The sequence below is a fragment of the Fundulus heteroclitus genome, chromosome 4, assembly GCF_011125445.2.
Source record: "Fundulus heteroclitus isolate FHET01 chromosome 4, MU-UCD_Fhet_4.1, whole genome shotgun sequence".
NCBI classification, from domain to species: domain Eukaryota; kingdom Metazoa; phylum Chordata; class Actinopteri; order Cyprinodontiformes; family Fundulidae; genus Fundulus; species Fundulus heteroclitus.
In genome coordinates this window covers 610,359-631,586 of record NC_046364.1, presented here as the reverse complement: position 1 = coordinate 631,586, position 21,228 = coordinate 610,359, and the positions used below count along the sequence as shown (strand labels likewise).

Below are 21,228 nucleotides of genomic sequence, written 5' to 3'. Positions count from 1 at the left end.
TCTTGCTGTTTAATATGAATAGAAAACATACAACAGATAGAAAGTTAGGGATAAATTATGCAAATTAGTGAAATCATGAAAATTAATCCCAGTTTTTAGCTACATTTAACTAGAGGTTCTGACTGCAGGTTGTGTTCAGGTGTGAGAGGTCTTTGGTCCAGGTTAAGCGAACAGTGAAGGTTTAATCCATGAAGACGGGACTGTGTTCTAACATTTGTTACAGTGAAAGGCCATTTTTCCAACATGTGCTACACTTAGAGGACCCACCGCTGCTTTTTCTGACGCATCAGAAGAAGCTGCGTGTGTGGTTAGGGTGGGGACTAAGGTGTGGCCTGAGTTTAGGTCAGGTTTAGGTCATAGAAATTAATGGAAGTCAATGCAAAGTCCCTGTAGAGATAGAAATATGTAATGTGTTTGTTCTTGTTCTTGCAGCTGAGTCAGAAATTATTTTACTAATTTTACCAGTAAAGTGAGGACTTTGATTTCAAGTGAGGAGCTTTTCCCCTCACTTGTTCCTGGGCTAGGTTTAGCACTAAGGTGTCAGGTAGGTTAGGTTTAGGTTGAGGACAAAGAAAGGCTTGAAAATGAAAGACAGCCAAGGCATGGTGCTCACTATGGACAATAAATCACATTTTGTTTTTCAAAACAAGGATGTGTGTGCGTACCTTCTTCAGGCTCCGTTCCTTCTTGTGCCGTTTGTGTCGGGTGGACTTGAAGGTCTCCATGCGGCTCCTCATGTTCCTCTGGAAGACCTCGCGGTCCTGCCGCTCCTTCTCGCCCAGCGGCATGAAGTGTCGGCTGTAGTGGGACTGGTACTGAACAGAAGACAATCAGCAAAGCTCACTGAATCTCTCCTTATTCTTTATATTTCCAACACTAAACTCCACGTCGTCCTGCAGCTTCTTTAAAAGATGTGAAAACATCTCGCAGAATTACCCGTCTCCTGGGCTTGTACAAGTTCCCTGCCAGGACGTGGTGCGTCTCCATGTCCTCCTCCACCTTGGATCCAGAGACATTGTCGATTACCTGGAGGTCCAGACACACGCCGCTGCCGTTCTCACGCCTAGAACACGCCAACAACACGCAAACAACACGTCAACAACACGCAGTCAGAAGGGTGAGGCTGAACAGAGCAGTTTGCTGCTTTTTATCAGAAGATAAATTTTATTTAATCTTCTTTAATCTCTTCTCTCTTTGGGCCTTTTACTGAATGGATTATTCAGTTTTGGATTCTGAAGTGATAACGGTTTGTTTTTTGGTCCAATTAGTTGAGTTAAACAGAATAATCTGAAAAGATGTTAACATGTAGATTCATTGTTGTTAACATTTCTCCAACATCATCAGAAAAGTGACTCAGGTGTGAGGAAGTCCATGTGACTCACAGGTAGTTGGTGACGTTGGTGACTTCAGGGAACGAGGCTCTGCTGGCCATCGAAGGCAGAGACAGCCTGGCTGAAGTCAGGACGTTCCCACCCTGAACATGCAGACACAGAGGGCAAACGTCAGCAGGGGGACTTCCTGTTTTCACAGTTCAGATTAAACCTTCTGGGTCAGAACTTCCTCAACCTGCTGGACTGAAGAAGGTCCAGATGTCTACTGTCATGGGGGTGCTGATTGTAAAGTTACTCAGTCAAACATTAACAGCCCATATTCTGGGTTGTTTTAGAGAAACAACCCAGTTTGCTAACTAAATGTTTGGCTTGCTAACTAAAAATTTAGCATGCTAACTAAATATTTAGCATGCTAACTAAATATTTAGCATGTTAACTAAGTGTTTAACATGCTAACTAAATGTTGAGCTTGCTAACTAAAGATTTAGCATGCTAACTAAATGTTTAGCTTGCTAACTAAATATTTAGCATGCTAACTAAATGTTTAGCTTGCTAACTAAATATTTAGCATGCTAACAAAATGTTGAGCTTACTAACTAAATATTTAACATGTAAATTAAATGTTTAGCTTGCTAACTAAATATTTAGCTTGCTAACTAAATATTTAACATGCTAACTAAATGTTTAACATGCTAACTAAATATTTAGCATGTTAACTAAATGTTTAACATGCTAACTAAATGTTGAGCTTGCTAACTAAAGATTTAACATGCTAATTAAATGTTTAGCTTGCTAACTAAATATTTAGCATGTTAACTAAATGTTTAGCTTGCTAACTAAATATTTAGCATGCTAACTAAATGTTTAGCTTGCTAACTAAATATTTAGCATGCTAACAAAATGTTGAGCTTACTAACTAAATATTTAACATGTAAATTAAATGTTTAGCTTGCTAACTAAATATTTAACATGCTAACTAAATGTTTAGCTTGCTAACTAAATATTTAGCTTGCTAACTAAATATTTTAAGAAGAAATCTTTGTCAATGCAATTGTACATTCCAATGAAATGTGTCTTCTGGTTTTAACCCATCCCTGAGGGAGCAGTAGGCAGCTTTCACAGCGCCCGGAGAGCCATCTGTGGCTAAGGGTCTTGCTCAGGGACCCATAGTGGCAGTCTGTGGGGATCGAACCGGGTATGGTTCCACTATCCGCTTGCTAACTGAACATTTAACTAAATGTTTAGCTAATATGATAATAATGAGTGTGACTGGGTAAATATGACTAGTATGAAGGGCTGCTTGAGCTCCGGATGACGGAAAAAAGCTCTGGATTAATTCAGTTTTTCATTTGCATGGCAGATGTTCCTCTGAAAGTGATCAAACATCCACGACTGAAAGCTGCAGGCTGCTGTTAGAGGTGGAGTGACTGAGCTCAGCTCCACATCAGCAGCTTCAGCCTCCTGGCCCTGAAACAGTCTTAAGAAGTAAAGAAAGTCAGGCTTTAGATATCTGGAGCGGCGCTGCAGCTCGTCTCTGAGGGGAGAACAGGCTGCTGACAATAAACTACGGATGGAAAAACTCTAAATATCAGGATAACAGATGCAAACTTTGCATCTAAACATTTAAATATAACTCGTCATCTCTACCTTTACTTGTTTTTTTACAGTTGTTATTTCTACTGAACTATTAAAAGGCATCTGATCCTCTGTGTCTGTAGGTGAAAAATGCTCCTGCGGTGAAACGCTGAGGCAGAGTTTGCTGTGTGGACAGAAAAGCAGCTGCTTGTTCCTGAAACTCCAGAAATATTCCTGCTCCCTCCATAAATCTGCTTCCCACTGATTCACCGCTCCATAAATAAACTAAACCCAAATTAAAGCCTCACCTGGTTTTATGGGATTTCTAAGCTCAGTCTGAGTGAAGGTCGAGCTGCCAGAGAGGACAGCCTAAATGTTTCCTCTGAAGGTCCGGTTTCCTCAGAGATGATATTTAATCCTAATTTCTGAGCCCGTCTGAGTGACAGGGCTCCCGTTTGTCTGCTCTGGTTCTGGTTTTAGGTTGTCTGGGCGGGTCTGTTCAGTGTAACAAACCGGACCTCCTAGTCAGATCAGTGGTACCAGAACCAGCAACAGAACAGAAAATGTTAGTTCAGCTCCTGCTGGGACCTAAATCCACAAACCCGGATCAGCTTCGCTGGTTCTAGCTCAGGTTCTTCTCTGATGATCCGTCAAACTGGATTTCAGTGTCTGAGTTCCAGAGCAGGATGGAGAAGTGGATCAGGGCTTCAGCGGCACCATGTTTGCTCTGCTCAGGAGCAAAGTTCTGGATTCACTGCTCCATCTATGTTCCAACCCTCAACTTTGGTCCTGAGAAGTGGATCAGAACCAAAATAACCACATCCTGGGTCCAAGGTCCAGTTTGACTCATATGAACAGATGTTGGTTTCTTCACACCGGCTGCTCCGTTGCTTCTTGTTTCAGAACCAGGGGGGCTCCTGAGAAGCCGTTTGGATTGTGCTGGATCAGAACCTGAGCTCAGGCCTACCTGGTCGATGACGCTGATGGCGTCTCTGATGTTGATCTTCTGGTAGGCCTCCCACAGCTCGCTCTTCCTGTAGACGGACTTCCTCAGCAGCAGCTTGCTCAGGTAGTTCTTATCAAACTGCTCCCACCTGGTTCCACACAGAGCAGGTGAGAAGGTGAGAAGGTTGAAGGTTGCTCAGTTCACCTGATGGAGGTGGAGGTGGGACTCACTTGTCTCTCCAGTGGTGATACCCTTGAAGTCCTGCGATGTCCTCCACTGCAGTCAGGATGTGGTCGAAGGCCTGAAAGCTGACACGGTTACACTCTGCTGGTCACGTTCACAGGAAGCTGGAGAAGAAGAGGAGACCTCACCCGCTCATGGATCTCCTCGTTGATGGTGGGCTTACTGTTGGTGGAGCGAGGAACCTTCAGCCACTTCACCAAAGGCTTGATGGTCAGACCCTGAAACCAGAATAGTATCAGAACCAGAGAACCCAGAACAACGCTCCCTGTTCCTCAGCCGGGACTTAAAGGAGGTTCCACGTGTTAACGGGTCTGCTGAGGTTCTGCTGAGGTTCTGCTGTGGAGCCCACTACCACCAGTCTGAGGTTCTGTTTGATTTCACGGGTTCCCACTAAAACAAGATGTTCCCACCTTTGGGAACGTTCCTACCTGGAACATGACGGTGAAGAAGACGACCACGATCGTCGTGGCAACAAAGTAGTCTTTGGCCTTGACCCGCTCGCCGTCCAGCAGCACCACCAGAGCGAACGCCACCGCCCCTCGCAGGCCGCCGTACGACATCACCACCTGGTCGATCTTGTCCAATGGGACGAGCCGGAAGCGGTTGAGAACCCAGGTCTGGCCGACCACACCTGAGAAGAGAACGGACCGGCTTTCATCCCAGAGGCAGTGACACACACCTCAGACCGCACCTTCCAGGTGTGACGTCTCCCTCCAGGTGCTATAAAATCCTCCTGGACCTCCTAGATGAGCTGAACCGGGCTGGTACCGATGGTTCTGCCTGACAAATACGAAGTTCTACGCTCAAACCAGGAAACACGTTCCCCTTCAGTTTGATCTCCTGTTTTCTTCCTGTCTGCCTCTGATTGGCTGCCGTGATGACACCCCGTTTTGCTTTATTTCCTGTCAACTTTGGTTCTGGAGCGGTCCAAACCGATTCTCAGTTCTATGGGGGCGGTTCTGGTGAGCAGCGGACCGACCCAGAGGCTCCTGTCCCTTCAGAGTCAGTTTTAGTTATGAATCTCTGGAGCAGTTTTAGGTTCAGACTTTTATTTAAAATGTTCTTTTTTCAGCGTGGAATCAGACTCTAGTTTTATGGTTTGTTTTAATTGTATAAATCTAGAAATTGGTGCAATTAATGACTAAGATCATGATTATGTCTAATTCATTAAGTTCATTTTAAATCTAAGAACCTCACTTTCTAAAACATCCCACAGATCAAGCTTTAAATCAGGATAATTTATGAACATTAATGTCAGAACATAACCATAACATGGAGCAGAGCTCATTATTTCTCATAAATAAAGTAAAACATGTTTGGGTGACTTAAGTTAAGCGGCTTCAGTTGCTACCAGCAGCTTGGCCACTAGAGGGCGCCGCTGCATGTCTCCTCATCTAAGCGGGTTAGGGTCTCTGGGTCGGTTCCTCCTAGCGAGGAGCCGCATGGAGGAGAAGGAGAACCTGCCACCATCTTCTGCCCTCATCATCTCCACAGCAGCTGACCCAACCACAACCATCAGGCTGAGAAACTGACCCGCTGCTCTGAAAACAAAGATGAAGACCAGGGTGCAGGACACCAGCCCCGTGTCCCAGGCCCATTTGGACTTGTCCACCGCCGAGATCCCCAGGAAGATGAAGATGATGGTCTCGGCGATGCTGGCCAGGGTCTTCATCGTGTATTTGACGGTGGTCCGAGACTTCTGGGAGATGTTGGCTTCCACGTATTTATTGGCTCCGATGCCACAGAAGGTCATCCTGAGGAAGAAGACACAGGAAGGTGGGACAACCGCGGTACCTGAGACGGTCGGACCGGACCGTGGGACTTACGACAGGATGGCGGACAGCGAGAAGAGCTCGGCGGTCAGGTAGGCCAGGTAGACCATCAGGAACACGAAGAGCGGCTCGATGATGCGGACCTTCTTGGTGAAGCGAGTGATGAAGCCGAGGATGACGGCGAAGACCAGGCCGACCAGAGTCCCCCCGATGCTGACGATGAGGAAGGAGGCTGCAGAGGAAGAGGAGGACAGTGGATGCCAGGCTGTCTTCAGCTCAGGTGGGGTTCTCTGAGGACTCACCTACGCCTTTGAAGTAATCAGCCGTCTGGACGTTCTCCACTCCCACCTCCACGAAGGAGATGTAGACTTTATAGAGAACCTGCAGGAGCCACAGAGCCGTGCTGTTAGTGGACCATCTCAGGGAAATCAGCTTTCCCATCATGCTCCATGCTTGTTAGCTCCACAGGTGAAGGTCTGAGAAACGCCTTCACCCCTCTGAGCAGAGCTTCACGCTGATCAACGCAGAACATCTAAACCTTAAACGTTCTGTGGGGAACGATCTACGGGACAACTGCTGGTCTGGAAAGCTTCGTCCTACCGGAGGCTCATTTGGTCTCATCTGAAAACGGGTTGTCCTGGGATCTTTGAGCCGGATGAAGACCAGCAGCATGAGGACACGTCTACATAGAAAGGTTCAGCAGACACCAAATCAACATGTTGGTCCTCAGAGCTAAACCAGAGGACAGCAGCCGGGGAGAGGGTGAAAGATCTCCTTCTGTCTGGAGGAGAACATCTGAACCTGAAGCTCCAGGTCTGAGAGGAGGCAACCTTTCCTCAGGCCTCCACCAGGATCAGAGGTCTCGGCTGCAGCTCACCAAGCTTTGGGTTTTTCCATGTGGGATTAGCTAATATTCTGAGTGCTGCGGGGGATTACCCAGCGGCGCCTAATCTGCTCACGCTTTCTCAGCCCCAGCATGCAGCTGAGCGTTCATCTCTGTGATCAGCAGCCTTAAAGGGACAGCGTCCTGCTGCTGCTGGGAAACAGCGTCACGTGTTCTCCACACGGAGCAAAGTTCAGGTTCACACATCCCAGCATGCCGCAGCCCCACCTTTACAGGCTAATCTGCTGCCACGGCAACGCAGGATCACACCTGGTGAGGCAGGTGAGAGCGAGGGTGAGATTCAGTGTTGATTCATCCACAGCACCAGGCTGCAGGTCCTGCTGACCCACATCCATCCTCTGGGTACCTGAGCAGGTACGCTCAGGTGAGGCCAAGCGCCGCCTGGATGTTTCTGATCCGACGCTGCATGAAGGTCCAGCAATGATCATGTTAATCATCAGCAGTGAGACCTTCTACTCCTAGAACCTGTGGATCTGAGCCTGCAGCAGAACCGGGCCCTGGGCCAGGTGGCAGGTTCAGGAGGAGAGCTGGAGAGCAGATGCCGGTCCGTCTGTGCGGGTTTGGATCAGAACCCGGTGTGTGTGTGTGTGTGTGTGTGTGTGTGTAAGTGTGTGTGTGTGTGTGTGTGTGTGTGTGCGTGTGTTTGTGTGTGTGTGTGTGTGTCTCACCACGGTGACGGCGTCATTCAGCAGAGACTCTCCGAACACGATGATGAAGAGCATCTCGTTGATGTGGACCTCCTCAAACACCGCCAGAACCGCCACCGGATCCACAGCCGAGATCAGGGCGCCGAAGAGCAGGAAGTCCATGAGGTCGGCCTTCACCTGCTCGTCTGCAGCACACAGGTAGCACAGGTGACGCATGATGACATCACAGCAGGTATCAGTCCATCTGGGGTTCTGCTGGAGGTTACTCCTGCAGCGGCAGGTTGTCCTGCTCTGCTGCCTCATTATGAAGCGTCTAGCGCCACCTGCAGCAGCCGTGTCTCACCTGCAGCAGCCGTGTCTCACCTGCAGCAGCCGTGTCTCACCTGCAGGAATGAGCTCAGTATGTCCAACAGAGCATGCTCAGACGGCTGCAGGTGAGACGCTGACTGCTGCTGTATCACAGAGGCGCTCCTTATTAAGCTGAGCTTCCCTCTGGAGCAGAGCAGCGCCTCAGGACAGACGGACCTGCATGTCTCCTCTGAAACCTGCAGGTCCGTCTGCAGGAAGCGGGGACGGCAGCAGGTCCTCACTGACCTATGATGCCCAGCAGCTTGGCGGCGTAGAGGCAGAAGCCGGTGCAGAAGGCGTTCCACAGCGTTCCCACCACGGCGTACGTCAGGATGGCTCCCAGGTTGTCGAAGAAGAGTCGAGCCGGCATGAAGTAGCCGGCGTCGCCCACGATGGTCGGCAGCAGGAAGAGGAAGAAGAGGGAGGGGTCCAGCTGGTACAGCTGCTTCTTGCTGGCCAGGAGGACCACGCCGCCCAGGACCAGACCCAGCAGGATCAGCATGCAGCTCTCCGGCACCACGGTGGTGAAGCGCTGCGAGAAGTGGAACACTGCAGGAGAACAAACCTGAGTGAGAACCGCGTTTAGCCGTCATGACAGCAGATCAGCACCAACGTCTCAAGCACGGTGGGGGGGGGGGTGATTTAAAGGGTGGGTTTACTTTTTATCCCAAGTCTTCCTTCCATCCTACATCACCTCATTCTCTCCTGAATGACCCCCCCCCCCCCTTCCTTCCTTCCTTCCTTTCTTTCCCGGGTTTTTTCTCATGTTTTATCAAACCGTCATCTCTGCTTCATTTGATTGGATAAAGAGTCGCCATCTCTGTCTCTGATTGGCTAACGGGGTTCAGACGCAGTGAGCTGGAGGTGATGAGTCAGTGATTGGCTGAGCTGCTGCAGCACAGATAGGCTGATGTGTCTCTGTGTGTCTCTGAGTGTCTCTGAGTGTCTCTGAGCGTCTCTGTGTGTCTCTGTGTGTCTCTGAGTGTCCCTGTGTGTCCCTGTGTGTCTCTGTGTGTCTCTGTGTGTCTCTGAGTGTCTCTGTGTGTCTCTGTGTGTCCCTGTGTGTCTCTGTGTGTCTCTGTGTGTCTCTGTGTGTCCCTGAGTGTCTCTGTGTGTCTCTGAGTGTCTCTGAGTGTCTCTGAGCGTCCCTCTCTCCTCCATCAGCCTCTCACAGCCAGACGTGACGCTGTCTCTGCTGTGACTCACTGAGCTGCTGCCTCATCACGCCTCTGGCTCGGGGCCGCTCTGCTCTGACTCAAGGTGGTTCTGATCCGGTCTGCGGCCCGTTTCCTCCTGGGCTGCACTGATTCTGTCTGCAAGCAGCTGCTGGTTCCTCCTCACCGCAGCATCACAGTCAGTCCTGCTCTGGAGACGGTCCCCAGACGCTGGTTCTCCTCCGTTCTCCAGAGCAGCTGCAGTTCAGCTGCAGCCGCAGCAGGAAATCAGGAAATCAGGAAATCAGGAAAGCTTCCCTCAGGAATCATTGGTTTCAGCATCAGCTGCTGTCAGAGCAATCAGAAGACTTTCCTGCTTCTATTTCATCTTTAGACTCAACAGTTCCTGCCTTAAGACTCGTGGCAGGACTAAAAGCTCCTCTGAGCAGCTCTGGGAGGTTTTAGAGAGACGCTGGCTTGTTAGGGACTACTTTAGGTGGCGGAGGAATCTGCAGACTGTCCTGTGTTTGGATTCCTGTCTGGGCTTCATGTGGAGCAGCTGAATGTCCTCAGTGTTTCTGTCCTTGCTGAGCGTCTGCTGTGTGGGAGTCTCAGCTGACTGCAGGCTGCCCGCCTCTCCCTCCGTCCCTCCGTCTGTCTTCCTGTCTGTCCTCCTGTCTGTCTGTCCTCCTGTCTGTCCTCCTGTCCTCGGTGCTTCTAATGAAACCCCAGTGATGCCGTGACGCTACGCCTTTCCTTACACGCCTTGGTTTTAGTTCCTGCAGAAACATCTGCCCGCTCCCACCAGCCTTCTGCTCTGCTGTTAGACATTTAAATCTCAGTAACTCAATAATCAGCACATTTCCCTCCTTGTCTTTGTCTCAGACCATCTGACCTGCAGACTCTGTTGGCCTGAGATCAGCTCACATTTCTGTTTTCCTTCAGTTCTCCTTTGGGCTTTAGCTGCTTTTTCTCCTCCTTTCTGTCTAGCATCTGAGCCACTTCAGTTTAGGGCATTTAACTGTGAATCATTCAGGCAGAAACCCGGTTCTGTAGCAAAGAACCGGGTTTTCACAGGATCTGCTGGGCCTAGGCCGGATGCTGCTGCAGACCATCTCTGGAAAATCCAGACAGATGTGCAGTTTCTTGGTGGCGCACACAAAGCACTGAACTAACTCAACATGAAAACACTTAAATGGATGTTGAGGTAACATCATAAGTAGCAGCGGTCCTGCAGCAGCAGAGCCACAGCCTTCATCCCCACAGACGTGCACTATTCAGACCTCAGAGAGCCGACAGCACCGATGTTCTCCGTTATATCCTCACATTTAGACCCACACAGCACAGAGCAGAGCAGGAAGCAGCTCCACATGGATGAATAAAACACCAAAGATAAACTGAAGACTCCATAAAGAGGAGAGCTGTCAGCAGGAACCATAATTAAAAGCATCAGGAACCTCAGAGTCAGAGCAGAGAAGCTGCTGCTGACCTAAAAAGAACCAGAACCAGGCAGAGATGCATCGTTCATCGACCCTCTGCCAACACGTGGTGCTGCTGCTGAACGTAAAATCAAAGCTGGGCTCAGACGGATCAAAGGAAGCAGGTGGAGGATGCAGGAGCTGCTCCTTTAATCAGATCAGCCAGATGCTGCAGATAACAGCTGAGTGGTCCTGGTGGAGCAGACTCCCTCTTTCATGTTCTCCGTCCTCCTCCAGATGGATGAGCGCAGCGTCCTCCTGCAGCCGAAGCTTCTTAGACAGTTTTCAGCTCCGGTTTCCCACATAATCATCTCAGTAACGATGTGCTGCGCTGTGTCTTAATGTCTGAATCTGCAGATTTAGGTGAAGCCTGCCTGGCTCCTCCTGCTACTCCTGCTCCTCCTGCTCCTCCTCCTGCTCCTCCTGCTCCTCCTGCTCCTCCTGCTCCTCCTGACCTGAAACTTCTCCAGGCAGAAAGAGCGGCGGCCCAGAGGAGCCTTTGGCCCGGCGGTCATAAAGAAAAGCAAACTTCCTGTCAACCACAAGAGCTCCACCTGATGATGATGATGATGATGATGATGATGATGGTGGTGATGATGGTGCAGCAGCAGCTCCACCTGGCCTCCATCTACCTGCAGCAACACTGAGGCTGCAGCATCTGTCCAGCATCTGTCCTGTTTGGCCGCTAACAGCAGAGAACATCAGCCAGACTTTAGCTTTAGCTAAATAACAATTAAACGACATTTATCAGGAGAAATGTCCGTTTCATTAGAGTCTGTGGATTATTTCAGCAATAAACCCAACAGAACCCGCAACACGCTGGTTCTGTCCAGGTTAGTTCTCATGTGAGCCCAGCAGAGAGCAGCAGTTATATTATTAATAAATAAATAGAAGGAACCGGTCTAAGACAACAACGTCTCTGTGCAGCAACCTGTTGTTGGACTAGTTCTGAGCCACATATTAACAAGTTTAATTTGACTTCTTTTAACTCGCTAAACCAGCCAGACGAGCAAAATCATCCATAGTTAGAATTTAAGGAGCACATTTTAGACATTTAGCTGTAATTAATCCATTTTAACCTGAAATAATTAAAGTCAGAACTGATCATTAGAATCTGAGCAGGAGGAAAAATCAGTTTATCAGAGAAGTCCAACTGAAGCTGATTTTAATCCCAGTTTAATAACATTTAACATTAGAATCAGCTCTTAAAGGTTGAAATAGTTTTAAATTATAGATTAAATATTGATTTAGATTCTAGTTCTGTAACGATGGCCCAAAGCCCAGAGGATCCAGGTTCTGTTCCAGGTTCTGTTCCAGAAAACAACCATCAGCCCATCATAAATAAACCCTCCAGAACCAAGGGCAGCCACAGGGTCAGCTGTGGTTCTGCCAGAACCGGACCAGGTCCAGAACCGGACCAGGTCCAGTCAGAACCAGGTCCAGAACCGGACCAGGTCCAGTCCGGACCAGGTCCAGAACCGGACCAGGTCCAGTCAGAACCCCCGCGCAGCAGCAGACTTACGGATCTTGGCCACGCTGGCCACCAGCAGCCAGATGGCGATGATGTAGGGCGTCTGCACGTAGCTCCACTCCCACTGGACCACCCGGTACCCGCCGCCGTGATGCTGCTGCTCCGCCGCCTCCCGCTCCTCCTTCCCGGTACCGACCGTCGCCTCCGCTGCCGACCGGGCCGAGGCGACGCCGGGAGCTCCGTACTCCGGTACGGGCTGCGGGAGGAGGCGCAGCGGCGGGGCGGAGGCGTGAAGCGGTCCCCGGAGCGAAGCGGCTGACCCGGACGGGTCGGCTCCGGCGGCCGCGAGCAGCAGCAGCGTCACACCGAGAAGAAGCATCTTCTCCCCGGACATCAGCCGCGACACATCCCGCTGAACTTATATAGACACCGAGGCGGAGAGGAGCCGCGGAGGGAGGCCGGCGGCCGGTGCACAGCATCCAGGCACTCCTCCTCCTCCTCCTCCTCCTCCTCCTCCTCTTCCTCCTCCTCCTCCTCCTCCTCCTCCTCTTCCTCCTCCTCCTCCTCCTCCTCCTCCTCTTCCTCCTCCTCCTCACACACTCAGGGAGGAGGAGGAGGAGGAGGAGGCCGACCCGCCCAGTCACCCTTTAAAGACACCCAGAACCCCCCCCCCCCCCCAGAACCATCCACACCTGATCCGGTCGGCTCTGACGTCACCAGAACCTGCTGAAGAGAGAAAGAGGTTCTGGTGCTGCTGCCCAGATTCCAGGGTCAGAACCGGTCCTGCAGAACTTCTATTGGATCAAAGTCATGAAGCACGGGGGGGGGGCTTTGCTGTCTGCCGCCAGCAGTGAGTCCATGTTCTGAAACCGGGTCAGAACCAAAGCTTTTATGATCATTGAACTCTCTGGACTGCATTTGATCATATCTGGTTTAAAATATGAATAAATTAATCTACAGTGTATATTCATTAAAACAGAGGCTGGGGGTGATTTTATTAATGTAAAATAAAGACATTTTAAATATTTCTTCCTAAAGTAACATTAATCTTGAACCTGTTTTAGGTCTTCTTTATTTTTATTAAATGCAGATTCCAGGAGATTCCTTTTATTAACATTTTATGTTTTAATATATTCAAAGGATTGAGTGAGTTTTAATCTGATGGAGCCAGTGTGACTTCCTGGTAAACCGACGGGTTTTCCAGCCTCAGCAGCTTTAGCATCAGAACGGAGCTCCAGTCCTGCACCAAGCATCTGCAGAAGATCTGCAGAAGATGTCCTGTTTCAGCCTGAACCCAGAGCAGACGCTGAGGCCTCAGGTGACCCTATAATAATAATAATAATAACTATAATAATAATAATGATAATAATAATAATAATAATAATAATAATAATAATAATGATAATAATAATAATAATAATGATAATAATAATAAACTGTGATCACTCGTGTCGGCTGCAGTGGGAGGATGGTAGAGAGCTGCTTCAGATCTTCAGTCCTTGAAGGCAGCGTTGGTGTCTGGTTCCCCTCAGACCTTCACTGCTGTCCTGCAGGCGCTGTAGGGAGAAGGATGAGACGTTCTCAGACGTTCTGCCTCTCATCATATCCACCTCACACGCTCTGCAGGTTCCCTCCCTGCAGACGTTTAAAGCGTGCAGAGGGCACATGGAGAGGTCCAGCAGGGCTTCCTCTGCTGTTCCATCAGAGCCCAGGTAAAGCTGGGCCGTCGCACCGTGTGGTTCTGCTACATTCTGCTGGTACCGGACCGCGGCCCTGTCAGGCCGTGGGGGTACAGGACTCACTGTGTGAGGCAGGCATGGAACCCTGAGCTGAGATGGAGACATTTTCATGGTTCTGAACCAAAACCAGGCAGTAAAAACTGAAGGTAAGAAATATATGAATCAGTTGTTCATGAGCAGAACCAGGTCCAGAACTCTGGTTCCCCAGCGTCTGCCTCGGTGCCGCTGAGCATTTTCCTCATGGATAAACTTACAGTTCACTCTCAGCAACACCTGCTGGTGATCCAGGTTATTATCTTCAGCTGTCACTTTCTACATGTCGTATTAATTAATCCTGTATATTCCTCAGTGATGGTATCAAGGTGTTGGTTGTTCCTGTAATACTTTATCTGCTGGTTCTGCTGTTCTTTATATCTCTCTCTGCAGGTGTAGAAGCAGACTCAGAGGATGTTATATCACTCTCTACCTTTCCTCTTTCACATTTTCTCCCTTTTAGCATTTTATCTGTTTCTCTCCTTTTTTCTCTTCTACCTTCTTGAAATCTAATAAAGCTTCTTGCATTTATAAATCAATCAGAGCTCTATGGAGAAAGCAGTAAGGCTCCACTGGTGAAAATAAATCTGTTTTTGGCTTTAAGATGATAATTATTATCAGACAGGACACATTAACCAGAGTTTAACGCTCTGAGAACCAGAAAGAGATTTTCTGCTGGAAACCTTCTTCCTCCCAGATTGAAGCAGAAAATAAAAGCATTTTAATCTGAAATACAGATAAAAAGAATCTCCACCAATCAAAGTCTGCAGAGATGTTTAATGAAATCTGAGCGTCATTAATCAGCTGCAGACCCTCAGGGTCCAGACGGATCCGGTGAACCTTCTCATTGTCTTCTCCTCTGAGAGGAGGAGGTCCTGCTGCAGAGGAGGCGCCTCCTGAGACCTTCTCCTCTGAGAGGAGGAGGCGCCTCCTCCTGAGACCTTCACCTCGGCTCTGGGTAACAATCAGCTGAGCAGATAAAGTGTGACGGAGCCGCCGAGGTCAGGAGATAAAACCCAGAATCAGTCCGGATGTTTGGTTCTGATCGGCCTCCAGAGATGATTGAGCCAGAGCTGCAGGAACTCTGATGTTCCTCAGCTGCTCTGGAGCTTCCTGACGTAAACCGTCTGGTTTGGAAGGTCACGTCCCACAGGGTTCTGATCCAAGTGTTAGAACCATGGTGCTGAAAAGGCCGGTACCGATGCCGGTACCGATGGCTGAGGTAGATCTAATAAAGTCATAAACATCTGATTGAATAAAAACGGTTTGCGGACCTGAAGAACGTGGAACCGCCCTTAGAAGCTGAGGCGGCCCACAGAACCAGAACCGGCTGATGCGGACCGTTTTCATGCTACACTCCATTAAGTTCTGAAGTCAGAACCTGGATCTGGGGACGAAAACTAGTGCGTTCTGATCCGAGATCTCAGAGGACCGACCAGAACTCTGTGAGGTTCTGGTGATTCATCAAAGGTCCAAACCAACCCAAGTTCTGTTACACCAGGGGCAGCCATTTTGGATCTTTAGTTCTGTGACTTGGACCTTGGAGGTTCTGAACATCCTTCAACCAAACAGAAGGTTCTGATGGAACACATTTTCTTTTTTTTAAAAACCCAAACATTCAGAACCTCCTGGGTCAGAACATGTCTGCAGTCGGAGCGGTTCTGGAAGGCCCGCCTTCTTCTGAGGAACTTCTTGTTCTAAACCGTTTGAGAAGAACCGACTTCCACCGAGACCCGGTTCTGTTCCCAAACATCTGGACCAGATGCATGGGAACAGAAACCCATCAGAACCTACCAGGACTCTCCAGATGGACCTTCATCTTCTGATGCAGGAGAGGCCAGCGGTGCTGCACCTGAACCCAGCAGAGGTTCTCAGGCGTCGTTGAGGAACCAGAACCAGAACCAGAACCGGGACAAACGTCTGATTTATAGAAACCTTTATTAACAGCAGAACATTAAAACTCATCTGGAGAAGAACAAAGAACACCAGAACATCTCAAAGTGCAAGAACCAGCCATCACACGTGGTGCAGGCGAGCAGTCCGGTACCAGCTCCATGTGACCCACACAGTCCCTATCAGAACCTGTCTCAGAACCGACCCGGACTGTGGCAGAACCTTCCAAGCTCTGAGGAACGTGTGAGATGTTCCGTGACGTCTGAGTGAGTCCGTGCGACACCGTGAAGGAGTTCAGTACAACAGGCACGAACAGAGGTCCGGAAAGAGGTCCGGAAGCTCGGAGCAGGACCAGAACCTCCTGGAAACCTGAGGAGAACAGCTGATCGGACCCTGAGGAGGCCGACTACAAGCTGAGAAAACGTACAGCAAACATTTAAAGGTTCTGGAGGGTTCTGGAGGCCTGATCCATGTGCAGATCCTCGCTCAGGCTGTGCCTTTCTGGACCAGAACCAATGACCCGGTAGTTAGCTGTGGTCTGAAGCACAAACAGATCAGCAGCCTGATAACGGGCCGCAGAACCAGAACAAACAGTCTGAGCTGCGGTTTAGCGGCGCTGAAGGTTCATGTGAAAACAGACGAGAGATCAGAAGATAAAAGCCAGAAGATCCAGACGAGCCGCGCCTCCTGACCTCTGCTGGTTCTGAAGGTTCTGAAGGTTCTGCAGCCCGGACCCGTCACGCTCAGACTTGGTCTCCTGGCTTGGTGGCGTGCAGACCCAGAGCCTGGACCACGTCCAGACCCAGACCGCTCTTCAGAGTCCGCCTCACTGCAAACAGAGAGAAACCGGGTCAGAACAGAACCCAATGCAAACCACCGCGGTCAGCCGGTTCTGTGATACGGTTTACGGCCTGCAGGTCCAATCGGACCGGTTTAGTTGCTTCAGTTGATTGAAGCCGACTTCCTCTGGTGCAGAACCTGCTGCGGGCCTCCCAGGGTTCTGAGCCCTGAAGGAGAACCTCAGAGGGTTCTGCTGGACTCCTGGGTCCAAACTTCTTCTCACAGAACCAACATGGAGCGTCCCTGAGAGACCCGGCAGAACCTGGCGGCCAGAAACATCGTTACCTTCTGGGTTTCCCTCTTATTCTGTTCCACAGACACCAGAACCGGGTCAGAACCGGACCTGAAAGCAGAGCCGTCAGGAGGCATGGGTGAAGCCTCCTCTGATGTGTGAGGAGCAGCTTCTCCTCCTCAGCAGGAGGAGCAGAGGAGGAGGAGCAGAGGAAGAGGAGCAGAGGAAGAGGAGCAGAGGAAGAGGAGCAGAGGAAGAGGAGCAGAGGAGGAGGAGCAGAGGAGGAGGAGCAGAGGAAGAGGAGCAGAGGAGGAGCAGAGGAAGAGGAGCAGAGGAAGAGGAGCAGAGGAAGAGGAGCAGAGGAGCAGAGGAAGAGGAGCAGAGGAGGAAGAGCAGAGGAGGAGGAGCAGAGGAAGAGGAAGAGGAGCAGAGGAAGAGGAGCAGAGGAAGAGGAGCAGAGCAGGAGGAGCAGAGGAAGAGGAGCAGAGGAGCAGAGGAGCAGAGGAAGAGGAGCAGAGGAAGAGGAGCAGAGGAAGAGGAGCAGAGGAAGAGGAGCAGAGGAGGAAGAGCAGAGGAAGAGGAGCAGAGGAAGAGGAGCAGAGCAGGAGGAGCAGAGGAAGAGGAGCAGAGGAGCAGAGGAAGAGGAGCAGAGGAAGAGGAGCAGAGGAGCAGAGGAAGAGGAGCAGAGGAAGAGGAGCAGAGGAGGAGGAGCAGAGGAGGAGGAGCAGAGGAGGAGGAGCAGAGGAGGAAGAGCAGAGGAAGAGGAGGAGCAGAGGAAGAGGAGCAGAGGAAGAGGAGCAGAGGAAGAGGAGGAGCAGAGGAAGAGGAGGAGCAGAGGAAGAGGAGGAGCAGAGGAAGAGGAGGAGCAGAGGAGGAGGAGCAGAGGAAGAGGAGGAGCAGAGGAAGAGGAGCAGAGGAAGAGGAGCAGAGGAAGAGGAGCAGAGAGTCCTGCTGGGACCTCCAGGACTGTGAAGGTCAGAGCTGCTTTAGTGATGAAGTGCAAACACTGATATGACGATGAAGAGCAGATAGCGGCTGTTTTGGACACAGAGCTGCTGTTTGGTTCCAAACAGAACCTGAACCGGACCAAACAAAGTGTTCCAGTGCTGACACCTCCTGCCTGGTTCCGGTACCAAAAGAAGCTCTTCAGAAGGTTCTGCAGAGCCTGCTGCTGGTTCTGATAGCTGCTCTTCATCCTCTCTGATTTCTCCAGAACATTTAACCCAATTCAACTGGATCTCCTTTACCAGAACCTCCAGAACCCGATCAGAGTCTACCTGACAAAGGGTTACCTGGATACTGTCACCAGGTAGTCACCACAGGGGGCGCTCCTCCTCACTCTGAGCACCTCGGACCTCCAGAACCAGAACCAGAACCAGAACCAGACTGCAGAACCATCTGCAGAAAGACTCGGATCACTCTGCAGTCATGATGAAGGTTCTGGATTTCAGGAGAAACAGGAACAGGTCCAGGACCTCTGGAGGAACCTCAGGGTTCTACAGGGTTCTACTTGATCTCCTCAGCCATCATCTGCTGACGTAGCAGAACCAGAACCAGAGGCCTATAAAAGCCCAACAAGCTGATACAAAAGGCTGGTTCTGTTCTGGAGAATCCTCCAGAACCTCTGGAGAGAAGAACATCTGAACAGTCAGAGGTTCTCCAGAACCGCTGCAGTACGGACCTCTACAGGAGAACCTTCCTGCAACGAGCTGAAGAACACGTGTTTTTGAACGGAACCGATTCTGCCGAGCCGCAGCAGAACCACACAGAACCTCTGAGGCAGCAGGTCCAGCCGGCTGGGATTAAAACTGGAGAATCGTTACTCACTGGACTTTCTGTTGAGGCGGGACCGTTTGCGGCTCTTTGGGCTGGCGGTTCTGTCCGACGGGTTCTGGGTCACGGACTTGACCAGTCGGTCCATGATGTCATCGTCCTGAGAGCTGGCCTCGTCCTCTCTGGGGACGGACGGTCTGGGCTGACTCGGCATACCTGACCATCAGAACCGGGATGTTAACCAGGAGCAGAACCAAGACAACTAAATCTTCAGAACTAGAACAGAACCAGAATAAACCTTCAGCTCGGACCAGTTTATACAGTTTATCTACATAATTCAGTTCTGGACAGAACCAGAACCTTTAAATCTACAACGCAGAACCGTCATTCCTCGGGTTGGATCTTTATCAGAACGGATCAATGGGACCAATCAGTGGGCTGAGCAGAACCATAACCGGTCCTGACTGGATCAGAACCATGAGTTTGTGGTTCTTACTGCGGATGGCTCTGGATCGCCTCAGGCCTCCAGGATTCACTGTCAGGTTGTTGCTGCTGATCAGAAGGTTCTTCATGTTTTCGTGCTCTTCCTCCTGGTCAGAACCCGGTTCTGCTGCCATGGAGACCGGTGAGGGGCTGTCCTGACGAGGCACCGCCCCCGAAAACCTTTCCGTCTGGAAGCAGAAAGACAAGACGACGAGTTTAAGATGCGGACGTCCTCCTAAACGTACACGATCAATCAACTGTTGAAAATCCCTGAGTTAGAAACACAGATTTCATGAGAAAAAGCTGTTCAGTGGAGACATGGAGTTAACGAGATGTGATCGGTTAACGAGTAGTGATCGGTTAACGAGCTGTGATCGGTTAACGAGCTGTGATCGGTTAACGAGCTGTGATCGGTTAACGAGCTGTGATCAGTTAAAGAGTAGTGAGATCTAAACAAACAATCAGTTAACGAGTAGTGAGATCTAAACGAACGATCAGTTAACGAGTAGTGAGATCTAAACGAACAGTCAGATCTAAACGAGCTGTGATGAGTTAACGAGCTGTGATGAGTTAACGAGCTGTGATGAGTTAACGAGCTGTGATCGGTTAATGAGCTGTGATCGGTTAACGAGTAGTGAGATCTAAACCAACGATCAGTTAACGAGTAGTGAAATCTAAACGAACGATCAGTTAACGAGTAGTGAGATCTTAACGAGCTGTGATCGGTTAACGAGCTGTGATCGGTTAACGAGTAGTGAGATCTAAACGAACAGTGATTAGTTAACAAGCTGTGATCGGTTAATGAGTAGTGAGATCTAAACCAACGATCAGTTAACGAGTAGTGAGATCTAAATGAACGATCAGTTAACGAGTAGTGAGGTCTAAACGAACAGTGATTAGTTAACGAGCGGTGAGATCTTAACGAGCTGTGATCGGTTAACGAGCTGTGATCGGTTAACGAGTAGTGAGATCTAAACGAACGATAAGTTAACGAATGGTAAGATCTAAACGAACAGTGATTAGTTAACGAGCAGTGAGATCCTAACGAGCAGTCAGATCTTAACGAGCTGCGATTAGTTAACGAGCTGCGATTAGTTAACAAGCTGCGATCGGTTAACGAGCTGCGATCAGTTAACGAGCTGCGATCAGTTAACGAACTGTGATCGGTTAACAAGCTGTGATCGGTTAACGAGTAGTGAGATCTAAACGAACAGTGAGATCTAAACGAACAGTGAGACCTTAACGAGCTGTGATCGGTTAACGAGCTGTGATCGGTTAACGAGCTGTGATCGGTTAACGAGCTGTGATCGGTTAACGAGCTGTGATCGGTTAACGAGCTGTGATCGGTTAACGAGCTGTGATCGTTAACGAGTAGTGAGATCTACACGAACAGTGAGATCTAAACGAACAGTGAGACCTTAACGAGCTGCGGTTAGATAACGAGCTGTGATCGGTTAACGAGCTGTGATCGGTTAACGAGCTGTGATCGGTTAACGAGCTGTGATCGGTTAACGAGTAGTGAGATCTAAACGAACAGTGAGATCTAAACGAACAGTGAGACCTTAACGAGCTGCGGTTAGATAACGAGCTGTGATCGGTTAACGAGCTGTGATCAGTTAACGAGCTGTGAGATCTAAATGAACAGTCAGATCTTAATGAGCTGTGATCGGTTAACGAGCTGTGATCGGTTAACGAGTAGTGAGATCTAAACGAACGATAAGTTAACGAATGGTAAGATCTAAACGAACAGTGATTAGTTAACGAGCAGTGAGATCCTAACGAGCAGTCAGATCTTAACGAGCTGCGATTAGTTAACGAGCTGTGATTAGTTAACAAGCTGCGATCGGTTAACGAGCTGCGATCAGTTAACGAGCTGTGATCGGTTAATGAACTGTGATCGGTTAACAAGCTGTGATCGGTTAACGAGTAGTGAGATCTAAACGAACAGTGAGATCTAAACGAACAGTGAGACCTTAACGAGCTGCGGTTAGATAACGAGCTGCGATCGGTTAACGAGCTGTGATCAGTTAACGAGCTGTGATCGGTTAACGAGCTGTGATCGGTTAACGAGCTGTGATCGGTTAACGAGTAGTGAGATCTAAACGAACAGTGAGATCTAAACGAACAGTGAGACCTTAACGAGCTGCGGTTAGATAACGAGCTGTGATCGGTTAACGAGCTGTGATCGGTTAACGAGCTGTGATCGGTTAACGAGCTGTGATCGGTTAACGAGCTGTGAGATCTAAATGAACAGTCAGATCTTAATGAGCTGTGATCGGTTAACGAGCTGTGATCGGTTAACGAGTAGTGAGATCTAAACGAACGATAAGTTAACGAATGGTAAGATCTAAACGAACAGTGATTAG

General features: G+C 49.5%; 2 protein-coding genes across 6 annotated transcripts in view; both read right to left on the bottom strand.

The window, feature by feature from the left end:
- Positions 1-493: 493 nt before the first annotated feature.
- On the bottom strand, positions 494-12,398 carry LOC105920592 (sodium/hydrogen exchanger 5). The gene is made up of 13 exons (XM_036135783.1): positions 11,921-12,398; positions 8,013-8,315; positions 7,440-7,603; positions 6,170-6,248; positions 5,922-6,099; positions 5,629-5,849; positions 4,524-4,726; positions 4,224-4,313; positions 4,083-4,153; positions 3,874-4,000; positions 1,383-1,474; positions 937-1,063; positions 494-815 (listed from the first exon to the last, which is right to left on the bottom strand). The coding sequence occupies exons 1-13, from the start codon at positions 12,261-12,263 to the stop codon at positions 627-629; spliced, it is 2,187 nt and encodes a 728-aa protein (XP_035991676.1). The 5' UTR covers positions 12,264-12,398; the 3' UTR covers positions 494-626.
- Positions 12,399-15,560: 3,162 nt separating this feature from the next.
- Positions 15,561-21,228, bottom strand: part of fhod1 (formin homology 2 domain containing 1) — a 30,789-nt gene continuing 25,121 nt past the window's right edge. For all 5 annotated transcript variants that reach the window (XM_036135778.1, XM_036135781.1, XM_036135779.1 and 2 more), the window contains 3 exons: positions 18,876-19,050; positions 18,434-18,595; positions 15,561-16,363 (listed from right to left, as the gene is read on the bottom strand). In XM_036135778.1, coding sequence (XP_035991671.1) covers positions 16,278-16,363; positions 18,434-18,595; positions 18,876-19,050 — 423 coding nt within the window. In that variant the 3' untranslated portion in view covers positions 15,561-16,277. The remainder of the gene's footprint in view (positions 16,364-18,433; positions 18,596-18,875; positions 19,051-21,228) is intronic.

Excerpts from the sequence above, each read along its gene's own strand:
- LOC105920592 (XM_036135783.1), bottom strand. The coding sequence starts at position 12,263 with ATGTCCGGGGAGAAGATGCTTCTTCTCGGTGTGACGCTGCTGCTGCTC. Across the intron at positions 4,001-4,082 it reads TATCACCACTGGAGAGACAA|GTGGGAGCAGTTTGATAAGA; the intron begins GTGAGTCCCACC and ends GTGTGGAACCAG. Across the intron at positions 816-936 it reads TGTACAAGCCCAGGAGACGG|TACCAGTCCCACTACAGCCG; the intron begins GTAATTCTGCGA and ends TCTTCTGTTCAG.